Genomic DNA, 18,536 nt, shown 5'->3' on the forward strand with positions numbered 1-18,536 from the left:
CTCGTGTGTGTAAGAGCCTTTACTCATGTGTGTAAAAGCCTTTACTCATGTGTGTTAGAGCCTTTACTCATGCGTGTAAGAGCCTTTACTCATGTGTGTAAGAGCCTTTACTCATGCGTGTAAGAGCCTTTACTCGTGTGTGTAAGAGCCTTTACTCGTGTGTGTAAGAGCCTTTACTCGTGTGTGTAAGAGCCTTTACTCATGTGTGTAAAAGCCTTTACTCATGTGTGTTAGAGCCTTTACTCGTGTGTGTAAGAGCCTTTACTCATGCGTGTAAGAGCCTTTACTCATGTGTGTAAGAGCCTTTACTCATGTGTGTAAGAGCCTTTACTCATGTGTGTAAGAGCCTTTACTCATGTGTGTAAGAGCCTTTACTCATGTGTGTAAGAGCCTTTACTCATGTGTGTAAGAGCCTTTACTCATGCGTGTAAGAGCCTTTACTCATGTGTGTAAGAGCCTTTACTCATGCGTGTAAGAGCCTTTACTCGTGCGTGTAAGAGCCTTTACTCGTGTGTGTAAGAGCCTTTACTCGTGTGTGTAAGAGCCTTTACTCATGCGTGTAAAAGCCTTTACTCATGTGTGTAAGAGCCTTTACTCATGCGTGTAAGAGCCTTTACTCATGTGTGTAAGAGCCTTTACTCATGCGTGTAAGAGCCTTTACTCATGTGTGTAAGAGCCTTTACTCATGCGTGTAAGAGCCTTTACTCGTGTGTGTAAGAGCCTTTACTCGTGTGTGTAAGAGCCTTTACTCGTGTGTGTAAGAGCCTTTACTCATGTGTGTAAAAGCCTTTACTCATGTGTGTTAGAGCCTTTACTCATGCGTGTAAGAGCCTTTACTCATGCGTGTAAGAGCCTTTACTCGTGTGTGTAAGAGCCTTTACTCGTGTGTGTAAGAGCCTTTACTCATGCGTGTAAGAGCCTTTACTTGTGTGTGTAAGAGCCTTTACTCGTGTGTGTAAGAGCCTTTACTCATGTGGTAAGAGCCTTTACTCATGCGTGTAAGAGCCTTTACTCGTGTGTGTAAGAGCCTTTACTCGTGTGTGTAAGAGCCTTTACTCGTGTGTGTAAGAGCCTTTACTCATGTGTGTAAAAGCCTTTACTCATGTGTGTTAGAGCCTTTACTCGTGTGTGTAAGAGCCTTTACTCATGCGTGTAAGAGCCTTTACTCATGTGTGTAAGAGCCTTTACTCATGTGTGTAAGAGCCTTTACTCATGTGTGTAAGAGCCTTTACTCATGTGTGTAAGAGCCTTTACTCATGTGTGTAAGAGCCTTTACTCATGTGTGTAAGAGCCTTTACTCATGTGTGTAAGAGCCTTTACTCGTGTGTGTAAGAGCCTTTACTCATGTGTGTAAGAGCCTTTACTCATGCGTGTAAGAGCCTTTACTCGTGTGTGTAAGAGCCTTTACTCGTGTGTGTAAGAGCCTTTACTCGTGTGTGTAAGAGCCTTTACTCATGTGTGTAAAAGCCTTTACTCATGTGTGTTAGAGCCTTTACTCGTGTGTGTAAGAGCCTTTACTCATGCGTGTAAGAGCCTTTACTCATGTGTGTAAGAGCCTTTACTCATGTGTGTAAGAGCCTTTACTCATGTGTGTAAGAGCCTTTACTCATGTGTGTAAGAGCCTTTACTCATGTGTGTAAGAGCCTTTACTCATGTGTGTAAGAGCCTTTACTCATGTGTGTAAGAGCCTTTACTCATGCGTGTAAGAGCCTTTACTCGTGTGTGTAAGAGCCTTTATTCGTGTGTGTAAGAGCCTTTACTCATGTGTGTAAGAGCCTTTACTCATGCGTGTAAAAGCCTTTACTCATGTGTGTAAGAGCCTTTACTCATGCGTGTAAGAGCCTTTACTCATGTGTGTAAGAGCCTTTACTCATGCGTGTAAGAGCCTTTACTCATGTGTGTAAGAGCCTTTACTCATGCGTGTAAGAGCCTTTACTCGTGTGTGTAAGAGCCTTTACTCGTGTGTGTAAGAGCCTTTACTCGTGTGTGTAAGAGCCTTTACTCATGTGTGTAAAAGCCTTTACTCATGTGTGTTAGAGCCTTTACTCATGCGTGTAAGAGCCTTTACTCATGTGTGTAAGAGCCTTTACTCATGCGTGTAAGAGCCTTTACTCGTGTGTGTAAGAGCCTTTACTCGTGTGTGTAAGAGCCTTTACTCGTGTGTGTAAGAGCCTTTACTCGTGTGTGTAAAAGCCTTTACTCATGTGTGTTAGAGCCTTTACTCGTGTGTGTAAGAGCCTTTACTCATGCGTGTAAGAGCCTTTACTCATGTGTGTAAGAGCCTTTACTCATGTGTGTAAGAGCCTTTACTCATGTGTGTAAGAGCCTTTACTCATGTGTGTAAGAGCCTTTACTCATGTGGTAAGAGCCTTTACTCATGTGTGTAAGAGCCTTTACTCATGTGTGTAAGAGCCTTTACTCATGTGTGTAAGAGCCTTTACTCATGTGTGTAAGAGCCTTTACTCATGTGTGTAAGAGCCTTTACTCATGTGTGTAAGAGCCTTTACTCATGTGTGTAAGAGCCTTTACTCATGTGGTAAGAGCCTTTACTCATGTGTGTAAGAGCCTTTACTCATGCGTGTAAGAGCCTTTACTCATGCGTGTATGAGCCTTTACTCATGAGTGTAAGAGCCTTTACTCATGTGTGTAAGAGCCTTTACTCATGCGTGTAAGAGCCTTTACTCATGTGGTAAGAGCCTTTACTCATGTGTGTAAGAGCCTTTACTCATGTGTGTAAGAGCCTTTACTCATGTGGTAAGAGCCTTTACTCATGTGTGTAAGAGCCTTTACTCATGCGTGTAAGAGCCTTTACTCATGCGTGTAAGAGCCTTTACTCATGCGTGTAAGAGCCTTTACTCATGTGGTAAGAGCCTTTACTCATGTGTGTAAGAGCCTTTACTCATGTGTGTAAGAGCCTTTACTCATGTGTGTAAGAGCCTTTACTCATGTGTGTAAGAGCCTTTACTCATGTGTGTAAGAGCCTTTACTCATGAGTGTAAGAGCCTTTACTCATGTGTGTAAGAGCCTTTACTCATGCGTGTAAGAGCCTTTACTCATGCGTGTAAGAGCCTTTACTCATGAGTGTAAGAGCCTTTACTCATGTGTGTAAGAGCCTTTACTCATTTGTGTAAGAGCCTTTACTCATGCGTGTAAGAGCCTTTACTCATGTGTGTAAGAGCCTTTACTCATGTGGTAAGAGCCTTTACTCATGTGTGTAAGAGCCTTTACTCGTGTGTAAGAGCCTTTACTCATGTGGTAAGAGCCTTTACTCATGTGTGTAAGAGCCTTTACTCATGCGTGTAAGAGCCTTTACTCATGTGTGTAAGAGCCTTTACTCATGTGTGTAAGAGCCTTTACTCGTGTGTAAGAGCCTTTACTCATGTGGTAAGAGCCTTTACTCATGTGTGTAAGAGCCTTTACTCATGTGGTAAGAGCCTTTACTCATGTGTGTAAGAGCCTTTACTCATGTGTGTAAGAGCCTTTACTCATGTGGTAAGAGCCTTTACTCATGTGTGTAAGAGCCTTTACTCGTGTGTAAGAGCCTTTACTCATGTGGTAAGAGCCTTTACTCATGCGTGTAAGAGCCTTTACTCATGCGTGTAAGAGCCTTTACTCATGTGTGTAAGAGCCATTACTCATGTGTGTAAGAGCCTTTACTCATGCGTGTAAGAGCCTTTACTCATGCGTGTAAGAGCCTTTACTGTGTAAGAGCCTTTGTGTGTAGTATGTGTAGCATGTTTAATGAGTGTGTAGCACATTTAGTCAGCATGTAGCGTAAGTGTGTAGCATTTATGTAGCTTGTGTGTAGTGAGTGTGTAGTGTGTGTGTAGTGTGTGTGTAGCGTGTGTGTAGTGAGTGTGTAGCGTGTGTGTGTAGCGATAGTGTAGTGAGTGTATAGCGTGTGTGTAGTGAGTGTGTAGTGTGTGTGTGTGTGTGTGTGTGTGTGTGTGTGTGTGTGTGTGTAGCGAGTGTGTAGCGAGTGTGTAATGGTTGTGATGCTGGTGCTCAGGTCAGTGCTCCACCACCTCAGTGGATCTGGACATAGCCTCCGCCACAGACTCAGAGCTGCGGGAGGGAATGTGTGTGTGTGTGTAGTGTGTGTGTAGTGAGTGTGTAGCGAGTGTGTAGTGTGTGTGTGTAGTGTGTGTAGTGAGTGTGTAATGATTGTGATGCTGGTGCTCAGGTCAGTGCTCCACCACCTCAGTGGATCTGGACACAGCCTCCGCCACAGACTCAGAGCTGCGGGAGGGAATGTGTGTGTGTGTAGTGAGTGTGTAGTGTGTGTGTAGTGTGTGTGTAGCGTGTGTGTAGTGAGTGTGTAGCGTGTGTGTGTGTAGCGATAGTGTAGTGAGTGTATAGCGTGTGTGTAGTGAGTGTGTAGTGTGTGTGTGTGTGTGTGTGTGTGTGTGTAGCGAGTGTGTAGCGAGTGTGTAGCGAGTGTGTAGTGAGTGTGTAGCGAGTGTGTAATGGTTGTGATGCTGGTGCTCAGGTCAGTGCTCCACCACCTCAGTGGATCTGGACACAGCCTCCGCCACAGACTCAGAGCTGCGGGAGGGAATGTGTGTGTGTGTGTGTGTAGTGTGTGTGTAGTGAGTGTGTAGCGAGTGTGTAGTGTGTGTGTGTGTAGTGTGTGTGTAGTGAGTGTGTAATGATTGTGATGCTGGTGCTCAGGTCAGTGCTCCACCACCTCAGTGGATCTGGACACAGCCTCCGCCACAGACTCAGAGCTGCGGGAGGGAATGTGTGTGTGTGTGTGTGTGTGTAGTGTGTGTGTAGTGAGTGTGTAGCGAGTGTGTAGTGTGTGTGTGTGTGTAGTGTGTGTGTAGTGAGTGTGTAATGATTGTGATGCTGGTGCTCAGGTCAGTGCTCCACCACCTCAGTGGATCTGGACACAGCCTCCGCCACAGACTCAGAGCTGCGGGAGGGAATGTGTGTGTGTAGTGTGTGTGTGTGTAGTGTGTGTGTAGTGAGTGTGTAATGATTGTGATGCTGGTGCTCAGGTCAGTGCTCCACCACCTCAGTGGATCTGGACATAGCCTCCGCCACAGACTCAGAGCTGCGGGAGGGAATGTGTGTGTGTAGTGTGTGTGTGTAGTGTGTGTGTAGTGAGTGTGTAATGATTGTGATGCTGGTGCTCAGGTCAGTGCTCCACCACCTCAGTGGATCTGGACATAGCCTCCGCCACAGACTCAGAGCTGCGGGAGGGAATGTGTGTGTGTAGTGTGTGTGTGTAGTGTGTGTGTAGTGAGTGTGTAATGATTGTGATGCTGGTGCTCAGGTCAGTGCTCCACCACCTCAGTGGATCTGGACACAGCCTCCGCCACAGACTCAGAGCTGCGGGAGGGAATGTGTGTGTGTGTAGTGTGTGTGTGTAGTGTGTAGTGTGTGTAGTGAGTGTGTAATGATTGTGATGCTGGTGCTCAGGTCAGTGCTCCACCACCTCAGTGGATCTGGACACAGCCTCCGCCACAGACTCAGAGCTGCGGGAGGGAATGTGTGTGTGTAGTGTGTGTGTAGCGAGTGTGTAGCGAGTGTGTAGTGTGTGTGTGTGTAGTGTGTGTGTAGTGAGTGTGTAGCGAGTGTGTAGTGTGTGTGTGTGTGTGTAGTGTGTGTGTAGTGAGTGTGTAATGATTGTGATGCTGGTGCTCAGGTCAGTGCTCCACCTACTCAGTGGATCTGGACACAGCCTCCGCCACAGACTCAGAGCTGCGGGAGGGAATGTGTGTGTGTAGTGTGTGTGTAGTGAGTGTGTAGCGATTGTGTAGTGTGTGTGTGTGTAGTGTGTGTGTAGTGAGTGTGTAATGATTGTGATGCTGGTGCTCAGGTCAGTGCTCCACCACCTCAGTGGATCTGGACACAGCCTCCGCCACAGACTCAGAGCTGCGGGAGGGAATGTGTGTGTGTAGTGAGTGTGTAGCGAGTGTGTAGTGTGTGTGTAGTGAGTGTGTAATGATTGTGATGCTGGTGCTCAGGTCAGTGCTCCACCACCTCAGTGGATCTGGACACAGCCTCCGCCACAGACTCAGAGCTGCGGGAGGGAATGCTGGGAGGAACAGTGGAGGCCGATCTGGACGAGCGAGGCCTGCAGACGCCCATCTTCTCCATGGACAGCAGGACCGGCGAGAGCTCCTGCCCCTCATGGCTGCGCAAGGTCAGGCCTCACAGCTACTCCTCCACTACACAGACTCACAGCTACTCCTCCACTACACGGACTCACAGCTACTCCTCCACTACACAGACTCACAGCTACTCCTTCAATACACGGACTCACAGCTACTCCTCCACTACACAGACTCACAGCTACTGCTCCACTACACAGACTCACAGCTACTCCTCCACTACACGGACTCACAGCTACTCCTCCACTACACGGACTCACAGCTACTCCTCCACTACACGGACTCACAGCTACTCCTCCACTACACGGACTCACAGCTACTCCTCCACTACACAGACTCACAGCTACTCCTCCACTACACAGACTCACAGCTACTCCTCCACTACACAGACTCACAGCTACTCCTCCACTACACGGACTCACAGCTACTGCTCCACTACACAGACTCACAGCTACTCCTCCACTACACGGACTCACAGCTACTCCTCCACTACACGGACTCACAGCTACTCCTCCACTACACGGACTCACAGCTACTCCTCCACTACACGGACTCACAGCTACTCCTCCACTACACAGACTCACAGCTACTCCTCCACTACACAGACTCACAGCTACTCCTCCACTACACAGACTCACAGCTACTCCTCCACTACACAGACTCACAGCTACTCCTCCACTACACAGACTCACAGCTACTCCTCCACTACACAGACTCACAGCTACTCCTCCACTACACGGACTCACAGCTACTGCTCCACTACACAGACTCACAGCTACTCCTCCACTACACGGACTCACAGCTACTCCTCCACTACACGGACTCACAGCTACTCCTCCACTACACAGACTCACAGCTACTCCTGCACTACACAGACTCACAGCTACTCCTCCACTACACAGACTCACAGCTACTCCTCCACTACACAGACTCACAGCTACTCCTCCACTACACAGACTCACAGCTACTCCTCCACTACACAGACTCACAGCTACTCCTCCACTACACAGACTCACAGCTACTCCTCCACTACACAGACTCACAGCTACTCCTCCACTACACAGACTCACAGCTACTCCTTCAATACACGGACTCACAGCTACTCCTTCACTACACAGACTCACAGCTACTCCTCCACTACACGGACTCACAGCTACTCCTTCAATACACGGACTCACAGCTACTCCACTACACAGACTCACAGCTACTCCTCCACTACACGGACTCACAGCTACTCCTCCACTACACAGACTCACAGCTACTCCTCCACTACACAGACTCACAGCTACTCCTCCACTACACAGACTCACAGCTACTCCTCCACTACACAGACTCACAGCTACTCCTCCATTACACAGACTCACAGCTACTCCTTCAATACACGGACTCACAGCTACTCCTCCACTACACAGACTCACAGCTACTCCTCCACTACACGGACTCACAGCTACTCCTCCACTACACGGACTCACAGCTACTCCTCCACTACACGGACTCACAGCTACTCCTCCACTACACAGACTCACAGCTACTCCTCCACTACACAGACTCACAGCTACTCCTCCACTACACAGACTCACAGCTACTCCTCCACTACACAGACTCATAGCTACTCTCTTCAATACACGGACTCACAGCTACTCCTCCACTACACAGACTCACAAGCTACTCCTCCACTACACAGACTCACAGCTACTCCTCCACTACACAGACTCACAGCTACTCCTCCACTACACGGACTCACAGCTACTCCTCCACTACACGGACTCACAGCTACTCCTCCACTACACGGACTCACAGCTACTCCTCCACTACACGGACTCACAGCTACTCCTCCAACTACACAGACTCACAGCTACTCCTCCACTACACGGACTCACAGCTACTCCTCACTACACAGACTCACAGCTACTCCTCCACTACACAGACTCACAGCTACTCCTCCACTACACAGACTCATAGCTACTCCTCCACTACACAGACTCACAGCTACTCCTTCAATACACGGACTCATAGCTACTCCCTCCACTACACAGACTCACAGCTACTCCTCCACTACACAGACTCACAGCTACTCCTCCACTACACAGACTCACAGCTACTCCTCCACAACACGGACTCACAGCTACTCCTCCACTACACAGACTCACATTACAACTACTCTGTCATTCTCACTCATTACTCAGTGCTAATAACATCTAAATCAAGAGATTTACTGGAGAAGCGTAACACAGATATGAAACACGCACTCTACATGCACTCTACAATGCACACACACACACACACACACACACACTCTACACACACCTCTACACGCACACGCACTCTACACACACTCTACACGCACACACACACTACACGCATTCTACACGCACTCTACACACCCTCTTCACACACGCACTCTACACACACTCTACACACTCTACACGCACTCTACACACACTCTACACGCATTCTACATGCACTCTACACACACGCACACGCACTCTACAACCACTCTACACGCATTCTACACGCATTATACACGCACTCTACACACTCTACACACACGCACTCTACACACTCTACACACACTAACGCACTCTACACACACTAGACGCACTCTACACACACTAGACGCACTCTACACACACTCTACAACGCATTCTACATGCACTCTACACACACGCACTCTACACACACTCTACACGCATTCTACACGCACTCTACACACTCTACACACACGCACTCTACACACACTAGACGCACTCTACACACTCTACACACACTAGACGCACTCTACACACACTAGACGCACTCTACACACACTCTACATGCATTCTACTCGCACTCTACACACACTAGACGCACTCTACACAAACTCTACACGCACTCTACACACACTCTACACGCATTCTACACGCACTCTACACAAACTCTACACAAACTCTACACAAACTCTACACACTCTACACGCATTCTACACGCACTCTACACACACTAGACGCACTCTACACAAACTCTACACGCACTCTACACACACTCTACACGCACACGCACTCTACACACACTACACGCACACACACTCTACACACACTCTACACGCACACACGCTTTACACACACTCTACACGCCACTCTACACACTCTACACGCACTCTACACACACTACACGCACACACACTCTACTCGCACACACACTCTACACGCACACACACTCTACACGCATTCTACACGCACTCTACACACACACTCTACACACATTCTACACGCACTCTACACGCACTCTATACACACTCTACACGCACACGCACTCTACACACACTCTACCACGCACTCTACACACACTCTACACACACACGCACTCTACACACACACTAGACGCACTCTACACGCACTCTACTCACACTCTACACACACTAGACGCACTCTACACGCACTCTACTCACACTCTACACACACACTACACGCATTCTACATGCACTCTACACACACTACACACACTAGACGCACTCTACACACACTCTACACACACCTCTACACGCATTCTACACGCACTCTACACACTACACACACTCTACACACACTAGACGCACTCTACACACACTACACACACTAGACGCACTCTACACACACTCTACATGCATTCTACACGCACTCTACACACTACACACACTCTACACACACTAGACGCACTCTACACACCAACACACACACTCTACACACACAACTACACGCACACACACTCTACACACACTCTACACGCACTCTACACGCACACATGCTCTACACGCCTCTACACGCACTCTACACACACTCTACACACACTCTGCACTCTACACACACTCTACACGCACACACACTCTACAACGCACTCTACACACACACTCTACACGCACTCTACACACACTACACGCACACACACTCTACACGCACACAACTCTACTCGCACACACACTCTACACGCACCACACACTCCTACACGCATTCTACACGCACCTCTACACATACCTCTACACACATTCTACACACACACTCTACACACATTCTACACCCGCACTCTACCACGCACACGCACTCTACACACACTCTACACGCACTCTACCACACTCTACACGCACACACATTCTACACACCCCTCTACACACACTCTACACACACGCACTCTACACGCACTCTACACACACTCTACACGCACTCCCACGCACTCTACACACACTCTACACACTCTTCCCTTCATTAATGCCTGTGTGTGCCTGCAGGAGCTGGATGATGCCGAGTTCATCCCCATGCCGAAGGATTCTCTAGAGTCCATCGAGCCGCTGACCTCCTCCTACCCGGAGAGCGCCACACTGCCCTATGAGGAGCTGGACCTGCTCAAAGCTGCCCCTGCCCCTGCCACTGCTGCCCCCTGCCCCTGATGCCCCTGCCCCTGATGCCCCTGCCCTGATGCCCCTCCTGCCCCGGGGAAGAGTCTGATGGTAGGAGCGCTCGCCTGGAGGGTCAGGGGTCGCTGGGGTTTGTTCTGCGCTCAAGTTGTGTTGTGTTTGTTTTCCAGCAGAAATGTGGATTATGAGCAGATGAACGCGTGGAGGCGGCCAATCAGAGCTGCTGCGGAGCGGGGCGGTCCAGCTGGCACACGTACATATAACACACACACACACACACACACACACACACGACCTTCACTGCTCACAATAATATAACACACGTTTCCCACTGAGTGTGCATACTAAAGGCTGAAGCTGTGCTGTGTTTGCAGCTGAGAGAGGTGGTGACCCGCCAGGAGGCTCAGATCCAGCTGTTTGCAGAAGCAGGTCTGAGATCAGTGCTCCTCTTACACTGGGTGTCCTGCGTCTGTCCAGCTGTAACGGCTGTGTGTCTGTTCTCAGGTCAGTGATCAGCTGGAGGAGAACCAGAGGCTGTGGAAGGCCCTCGGAGCCTGGGGGCCGAGGTGTGAGATCCTCAGCCAGAGACTCGCTCACACCCAGCCAAAGCTGATCCGGGGTCAGGGCTCCAGGGCGAGCGACAGGAGTGCCACAAACCGCCGGGTTGGGCTCTGAACGCTTTCTCAACGTAGTCACATGTTTCCCGAAGAAAGAGCAGAACTCTTACCTCTTCCCCCGCCAGCGCTTCTGATCAGACCAACATCAGTTTGAGCTCAAAGCTGAGGAAAACACGTTAATGCCAAAGGTCAAGCAATGCTTCTGTCGCTTGTGTCTGCTTCTTCTTCTGCTGTGTTCTGATCCGGAGATTCTGCACTGGTGTGTGTGCTAAAGAAACACTCCGATCCGCCAATGAGCTCATCTTATACACTCTGAAAAATGCTGGTTAAAAACAACCCAATCGCTGAGTTAAAAAAAAAACAATCGCTGAGTTAAAACAACCCAATCGCCGGGTTAAAACAACCCAACCCTGAGTTAAAACAAACCAATCGCAGAGTTAAAACACCCAACCCCTGAGTTAAAACAACCCAATCGCTGGGTTAAAACAACCAATCACTGAGTTAAAACAACCCAACCCCTGAGTTAAAACAACCCAATCGCAGAGTTAAAACAACCCAACCCCTGAGTTTAAAACAACCCAATCGCCGGGTTAAAACAACCAACCGCAGAGTTTAAAACAACCCAACCCCTGAGTTTTAAAACAACCCAACCGCTGAGTTAAAACAACCCAATCGCAGAGTTAAAACAACCCAACCCCTGAGTTTAAAACAACCCAACCGCTGAGTTAAAACAACCCAATCGCCGGTTAAAACAACCCAACCGCAGATTTAAAACAACCCAACCCCTGAGTTAAAACAACCCAACCGCTTAGTTAAAACAACCCAATCGCGAGTTAAAACAACCCAACCCCTGAGTTAAAACAACCCAACCGCTGAGGTTAAAACAACCCAATCACTGAGTTTAAAACAACCCAACCGCTGAGTTAAACAACCCAACCGCTGAGTTTAATAACAACCCAATCGCAGAGTTAAAACAACCCAACCCTGAGGTTAAAACTAACCCAACCCCCTGAGTTAAACAACCCAATCGCAGAGTTTAAAACAACCCAACCCCCTGAGTTAAAACAACCCGATCGCTGGGTTAAAACAACCCAATCACTGAGTTAAAACAACCCAATCGCAAGAGTTAAAACAACCCAACCCCTGAGTTAAAACAACCCAATCGCAGAGTTAAAACAACCCAATCGCAGAGTTAAAACAACCAACCCCTGAGTTAATAAACAACCCAATCGCTTGCGTTAAAAAAAAAACAATCGCTGAGTTAAAAAAAACAATCGCTGGGTTAAAAACAACCCAATCACTGAGATAAACAACCCACCCCTGAGTTAAAACAACCCAATCGCTGCGTTAAAAAAAAAACAATCGCTGAGTTAAAAAAAAACAATCGCGGAGTTAAAACAACCAATCGCAGAGTTTAACAAACCCAACCCCTGAGTTAAAACAACCCAATCACTGAGTTAAAACAACCCAACCCCTGAGTTAAAACAACCCAACCGCCGGGTTTGTCCATTTTCCGCCCAGCCTTTATTGAGTGTGGTTTGTGGTGTATGTGTGTGTGTGTGTGTGTGTGTGTGTGTGTGTGTGTGTGTGTGTGTGTGTGTGTGTGTGTGTGTGTGTGTGGTGTGTGTGTGTGTGTGTGTGTGTGTGTGATGTATTCCCGCAGGTCTCTTCTGTCCTGCTGATGTATTCAGTCAAACTGAAGCTGCTTTCATGTGTGAATGTGAAGCCGAGACGGAGTTCAGATGCATGTGCCACTAAAGACACGCGTGTGCCACATCATGTCAGAGTCTGTAGAACACACACACACACACACACACACACACACACACACACACCACACACACACACACACACACACACACACACGCGTGTCCCAATCATCTGAAGTTTATTGCTCTGTTGTATTTCTGGAGCTCTGGGTTATTTTGTGTACATTGCCAAAACACAGCAGAAAGACCGCATGAGGTTAAGCGTGTGTGTGTGTGTTGTGTGTGTGTGTGTGTGTGTGTGTGTGTGTGTGTGTGTGTGTGTGTGTGTGTGTGTGTGTGTTGTGTGTGTGTGTGTGTGTGTGTGTGTGTGGAGACTGTATGATGATGTGGGTCTTGCTCTTGAGGTGTTTTATGCTTAACACACTGACTGATGCACATTTTTAATAAAATGGAACAAACGTTGAGGCTAAATGTCGTGTTTAATGTTGTGTCTTTATATCTTTGTGTTGCTAAAGCCATTAAACGTCTGAACTGATGTAGTTCCTCAGAAATCAACACACACGTGTTTCTGTGGGAGGCCCTGATGCTGAACGTGTGTGTGTGTGTGTGTGTGTGTGTGTGTGTGTGTGTGTTTAGGGCTCTTAGACGTTTCTTGTTTCTTCACATGAATCATGTAAATTGTAGCATATTTTCAATTAAAAATGGTGAAATTCCATAAAAGAGAAGCGGTGTGTTAATGTTGTGGGACTTTTATTTGGATTTTGGAAACCACAGTCCCGGTTTAACGTTACTGATGCCAAGGTAAGAAAACGAAGTACAACGTCCTGAATTAATTTGCGGATTAGTTGACAGACACAATGAATGAGTTGTTCTTGTATGAGCCATCACTGCTACTGTCAATAAAATCTGCCGACACTGCTGAGAAAACATATTTAAAAGTCTTGATAAATTATATATATATTATGTAAATTGATATTCTGATCATATTTTGTTTTCAAGCACATTTTGCCAATTCCAAACCACATCAATCTAATAACTACTATTAATTGTGTACTAATATATATATATATATATATATGATCAATTTAGTAAATGTGTTTAATGATTTAATGTGATTTTTAAAAAAGCCGTTTATGAAATGTTGAATAACGCGAGGACTTTTATTTTGACATGTTTTGGTCTGTCGTTGTTTCCCGACCGTCCCGTCATTCACACTTTCAAACATGGAGTCTATTTTCCACGAAAAAGTAAGAATCGCTTTTTAGCGAATTATATTTATGACTTCTTTTCATGTTTCACACCCGATAAATGAGCGTGATTGTGGGTGTATGAGCTTATTCTCACACGAGCGCGCTCAGGCGGGGTTGAATGAAGCGTTTGTGGACTTTTATCGCCTGTCAGAGGCGGAACGGCTGAAATCCTGAGCTATGTTTGTTTACATGTCTCTCTCTCTCTCTCTCAGCTCTCTCTCTCCTCTCTCTCTCGCTCTCTCTCTCTCCTCTCTCTCTCTCTCAGTGTCTGTCTCTCTCTCTCTCTCTCTCGCTCTCTCTCTCTCTCTCTCTCTCTCTCTCTGTCTCTCTCTCTCTCCCTCTCTCTCTCTCTCTCTCTCTCTCTCTCTCTCTCTCTCTCTCTGTCCTCTCTCTCTCTCTCTCTCTCTCTGTCTCTCTCTCTCTCCCTCTCTGTCTCTCTCTCTCTCTCTGTCTCTCTCTCTCTCTCTCTCCTCTCTCTCTCTCTCTCTCTCTCTCTCTCTGTCTCTCTCTGTCTCTCTCTCTCTCTCTCTCTCTCTCTCTCAGTGTTTGTCTCTCTCTCTCATCAGTGTTTGTCCTCTGTCTCTCTCTCTCTCTCTCTCTCAGTGTTTGTCTCTGTCTCTCTCTCTCTCAGTGTTGTCTCTGTCTCTCTCTCTCAGTGTTTGTCTCTCTCTCTCTCAGTGTTTGTCTCTGTCTCTCTCTCTCTCTCTCAGTGTTTGTCTATCTCTCTCTCTCTCTCTCTCTCTCTCAGTGTTTGTCTCTCTCTATCTCTCTCTCTCTCTCTCTCTCTCAGTGTTTGTCTCTGTCTCTCTCTCTCTCTCTCTCAGTGTTTGTCTCTCTCTCTCTCTCTCTCTCTCTCTCAGTGTTTGTCTATCTCTCTCTCTCTCTCTCTCTCTCAGTGTTTGTCTCTCTCTCTCTCTCTCTCTCAGTGTTTGTCTCTCTCTCTCTCTCTCTCTCTCTCTCTCTCTCAGTGTTTGTCTCTCTCTCTCTCTCTCTCTCTCAGTGTTTGTCTATCTCTCTCTCTCTCTCTCTCAGTGTTTGTCTCTCTCTCTCTCTCTCTCTCAGTGTTTGTCTCTCTCTGTCTCTCTCTCTCTCTCTCTCAGTGTTTGTCTATCTCTCTCTCTCTCTCTCTCTCTCAGTGTTTGTCTCTCTCTCTCTCTCTCTCTCTCTCAGTGTTTGTCTCTCTCTCTCTCTCTCTCTCTCTCTCAGTGTTTGTCTCTGTCTCTCTCTCTCTCTCTCAGTGTTTGTCTCTCTCTCTCTCTCTCTCTCTCTCAGTGTATGTCTCTCTCTCTCTCTCAGTGTTTGTCTCTGTCTCTCTCTCTCTCTCTCTCTCTCAGTGTTTGTCTCTCTCTCTCTCTCTCAGTGTTTGTCTCTCTCTCTCTCAGTGTTTGTCTCTGTCTCTCTCTCTCTCTCTCTCAGTGTTTGTCTCTCTCTCTCTGTCTCTCTCTCTCTCTCTCTCAGTGTTTGTCTCTCTCTCTCTCTCTCTCTCTCTCTCAGTGTTTGTCTCTCTCTCTCTCTCTCTCTCTCTCTCTCTCTCAGTGTTTGTCTCTCTCTCTCTCTCTCTCTCTCTCTCTCAGTGTTTGCTCTCTCTCTCTCTCTCTCTCTCTCTCTCTCTCAGTGTTTGTCTCTCTCTCTCTCTCTCTCTCTCAGTGTTTGTCTCTCTCTCTCTCAGTGTTTGTCTCTCTCTCTCTCTCAGTGTTTGTCTCTCTCTCTCTCAAGATTTTTTTTCAAGATTCAAATAGCTTTATTGGCATGGTGAAAAAAATCTTTACATTGCCAAAGCATTCATAACACTATACGATTAAAATGAATAAATAATAAAAATAAAATAGAAATGACATGAAAATAAACAGCAATAAAAAAGCCCTAATCTTCTAATATTTCCCCAGTTGGTAGCTGTGTCCTGCTGGAGGCTCTTTTGTCGTGGCAGGACCTCACGTATCGGGCAGCCAGGTGTGCGTTCGCTGGTTTTCTCCTAGCAGGAGTGGGAGTTTGTCCATGTTTGATTTTTGAAGGAAGTCTGTCTGGTGGGTTGTGAAAAGGGGATAGAAAGTGTCTCTAATATTTTATAATTGGGGCAAAATGTCAAGAAGTGTAGCTCTGTTTCCTGCTGATTCTCTGTGCAGTGAGGACACAGTCGCTCCTCCTTGGGCAAGCCAGGTCTGTCTGTGTCTGCCTGTCCTCTATGCTCAGACTGTCTGTCTGCCAGGTCTGTCTGTGTCTGCCTGTCTCTATGCTCAGACTGTCTGTCTGCCAGGTCTGTCTGTGTCTGCCTGTCTCTCTGCTCAGACTGTCTGTCTGCCAGGTCTGTCTGTGTCTGCCTGTCTCTCTGCTCAGACTGTCTGTCTGTCTGCCAGGTCTGTCTGTGTCTGCCTGTCTCTATGCTCAGACTGTCTGTCTGCCAGGTCTGTCTGTGTCTGCCTGTCTCTATGCTCAGACTGTCTGTCTGCCAGGTCTGTCTGTGTCTGCCTGTCTCTCTGCTCAGACTGTCTGTCTGCCAGTCTGTCTGTGTCTGCCTGTCTCTCTGCTCAGACTGTCTGTCTGCCAGGTCTGTCTGTGTCTGCCTGTCTCTCTGCTCAGACTGTCTGTCTGCCAGGTCTGTCTGTGTCTGCCTGTCTCTCTGCTCAGACTGTCTGTCTGCCAGGTCTGTCTGTGTCTGCCTGTCTCTATGCTCAGACTGTGTTCACTGAGTCTGTACATGCTCAGGACTTTCCTCAGTTTAGGGTCGCTCACTTTACTCAGGTATCCTGCCAATTCATAATTTCTGTTCAGGGCCAAATAGCATTCCAGTTTACTCTGTTTGTCTGTTGCGTCTGTCCAATGTTTGAGGTATTTTTCTTTTTGTGTTTGAATGATTTGGTTTGGTCTGGCTGTGTTTTTATTGTCTGTTTGTGACGTCAGCTCTAAGACCAATCGGCCGAGGGCGTTGTTCTCTGGCTTCAGCTGTTGGTAGGTCAGGGCTTTGTGATGGAGGGTCTGTTCATCGCTATTTTTTAAGTGGGCATGGAATTTAATGGCTCTTTTTTGAATGGTTATCACAAGGGGGGTATAGTCCTAATTCTGCTCTACAGGCATTATTTGGGGTTTTGCGCTGAACTCGCAGCAAGATTTTGCACAGCTCGGTCTGCAGAGTCTCTATTGGGTGTTTGTCCCATGTGGAGAACTCTTGGTCTGCAGAGTCTCTATTGGGTGTTTGTCCCATATGGAGAACTCTTGGTCTGTGAGTCTCTATTGGGTGTTTGTCCCATGTGGAGAACTCTTGGTCTGTGAGTGGACCCCAGACTTCACTCCCGTACAGCGCGATGGGCTCTATTACGGTTTTCATTATTTTTAGCCAGATTCTGATAGGGATGTCAATTTGAATATTTCTCTTAATTGCATAAAAAGCTCTCCGTGCCTTTTCTCTCAAGTCTTTAACCGCTTTTTTAAAATTTCCTGTGTTGCTAATATTTATGCCAAGGTAAGTGTAATCCTGTGTGTGTTCGAGGGGCATGTGGCCTAATTTAAAACTATGATGTTGGTCTTGGCGTCTGGGTCTTTTTTGGAAAATCATTATTTTAGTCTTTTTGGGGTTAACTGACAGAGCCCATGACTGACAGAAGTTGTTTAGGAGGTCTAGATGCTGCTGCAGACCCTCTTTAGTGGAGACAGCAGCACCAGATCATCAGCAAACAGAAGGCACTTGACCTCAGTGTCCAGTAGAGTAAGGCCAGGGGCCGCAGACTGATCCAGGGCCTGCGCTAGCTCATTTATGTAGATATTGAACAGCGCAGGACTTAAACTGCAGCCCTGTCTCACTCCACGACTCTGAGAGAGGAATTCTGTGTGTTTGTTACCAATTTTAACTGCAAATTTGTTGTTGGTGTACATTGATTTGATTATGTCATATGTTTTTCCTCCGATGCCGCACTGGATTAATTGAAGAAAAAGGCCTTCGTGCCAAATGGAGTCAAAAGCTTTGTTGAAGTCAACAAAACATGAGAAAATTTTACTTTTGTTTTGGTTGATTTGCTTGTCGATTAAGGTATGGAGAGTGTATATATGGTCTGATGTGCGATAATTTGGTTGGAAGCCAATTTGAGATTTGTTCAGAACATTTCTGTCTCTGAGAAAATGGGCTAGTCTGCCGTTTAGGATGTTGCAGAAGAGTTTGCCTAGGTTGCTGTTTACACATATACCACGGTAGTTACTAGGGTCAAATCTGTCTCCGTTTTTATGTATTGGTGTAATAAGACCTTTGTTCCAAATGTTGGGAAATATACCTAAACTCAGGATGAAGTTGAAGAGCTTGAGAATGGCTAATTTGAATTTGTGGTCTGTGAATTTAATCATTTCATTTAGGATGCCATCGACACCACAGGCTTTTTGCGATTTGAGGGTTTGTATTTTGTCTAATAGTTCGGCTAGTGTTATTGGAGAGTCTAAGGGGTTCTGGTAGTCTTTGATGGTTGATTCTAAAACCTTTACTTTGTCAGACA

General features: G+C 47.0%; 2 protein-coding genes across 2 annotated transcripts in view; both read left to right on the forward strand.

The window, feature by feature from the left end:
* Positions 1-12,451, forward strand: part of nek9 (NIMA related kinase 9) — a 52,798-nt gene extending 40,347 nt beyond the window's left edge. Inside the window, exons 19-24 of the mRNA XM_079832873.1 lie at positions 5,973-6,151; positions 10,360-10,578; positions 10,656-10,738; positions 10,860-10,914; positions 10,990-12,314; positions 12,428-12,451. Of these exons, the coding sequence (XP_079688999.1) occupies positions 5,973-6,151; positions 10,360-10,518 (338 nt within the window). The 3' untranslated portion in view covers positions 10,519-10,578; positions 10,656-10,738; positions 10,860-10,914; positions 10,990-12,314; positions 12,428-12,451. The remainder of the gene's footprint in view (positions 1-5,972; positions 6,152-10,359; positions 10,579-10,655; positions 10,739-10,859; positions 10,915-10,989; positions 12,315-12,427) is intronic.
* Positions 12,452-14,034: 1,583 nt separating this feature from the next.
* atxn3 (ataxin 3) overlaps positions 14,035-18,536 on the forward strand; it is a gene marked incomplete at its 5' end in the record, with an annotated part of 44,193 nt that continues 39,691 nt past the window's right edge. The window contains one exon of the mRNA XM_079832403.1: positions 14,035-14,058. Within this exon, the coding sequence (XP_079688529.1) occupies positions 14,035-14,058 (24 nt within the window). The remainder of the gene's footprint in view (positions 14,059-18,536) is intronic.

The sequence above is a fragment of the Gobio gobio genome (genome assembly GCF_949357685.1).
Source record: "Gobio gobio genome assembly, chromosome: 13".
In the NCBI taxonomy this organism is placed as follows: Eukaryota; Metazoa; Chordata; class Actinopteri; order Cypriniformes; family Gobionidae; genus Gobio; species Gobio gobio.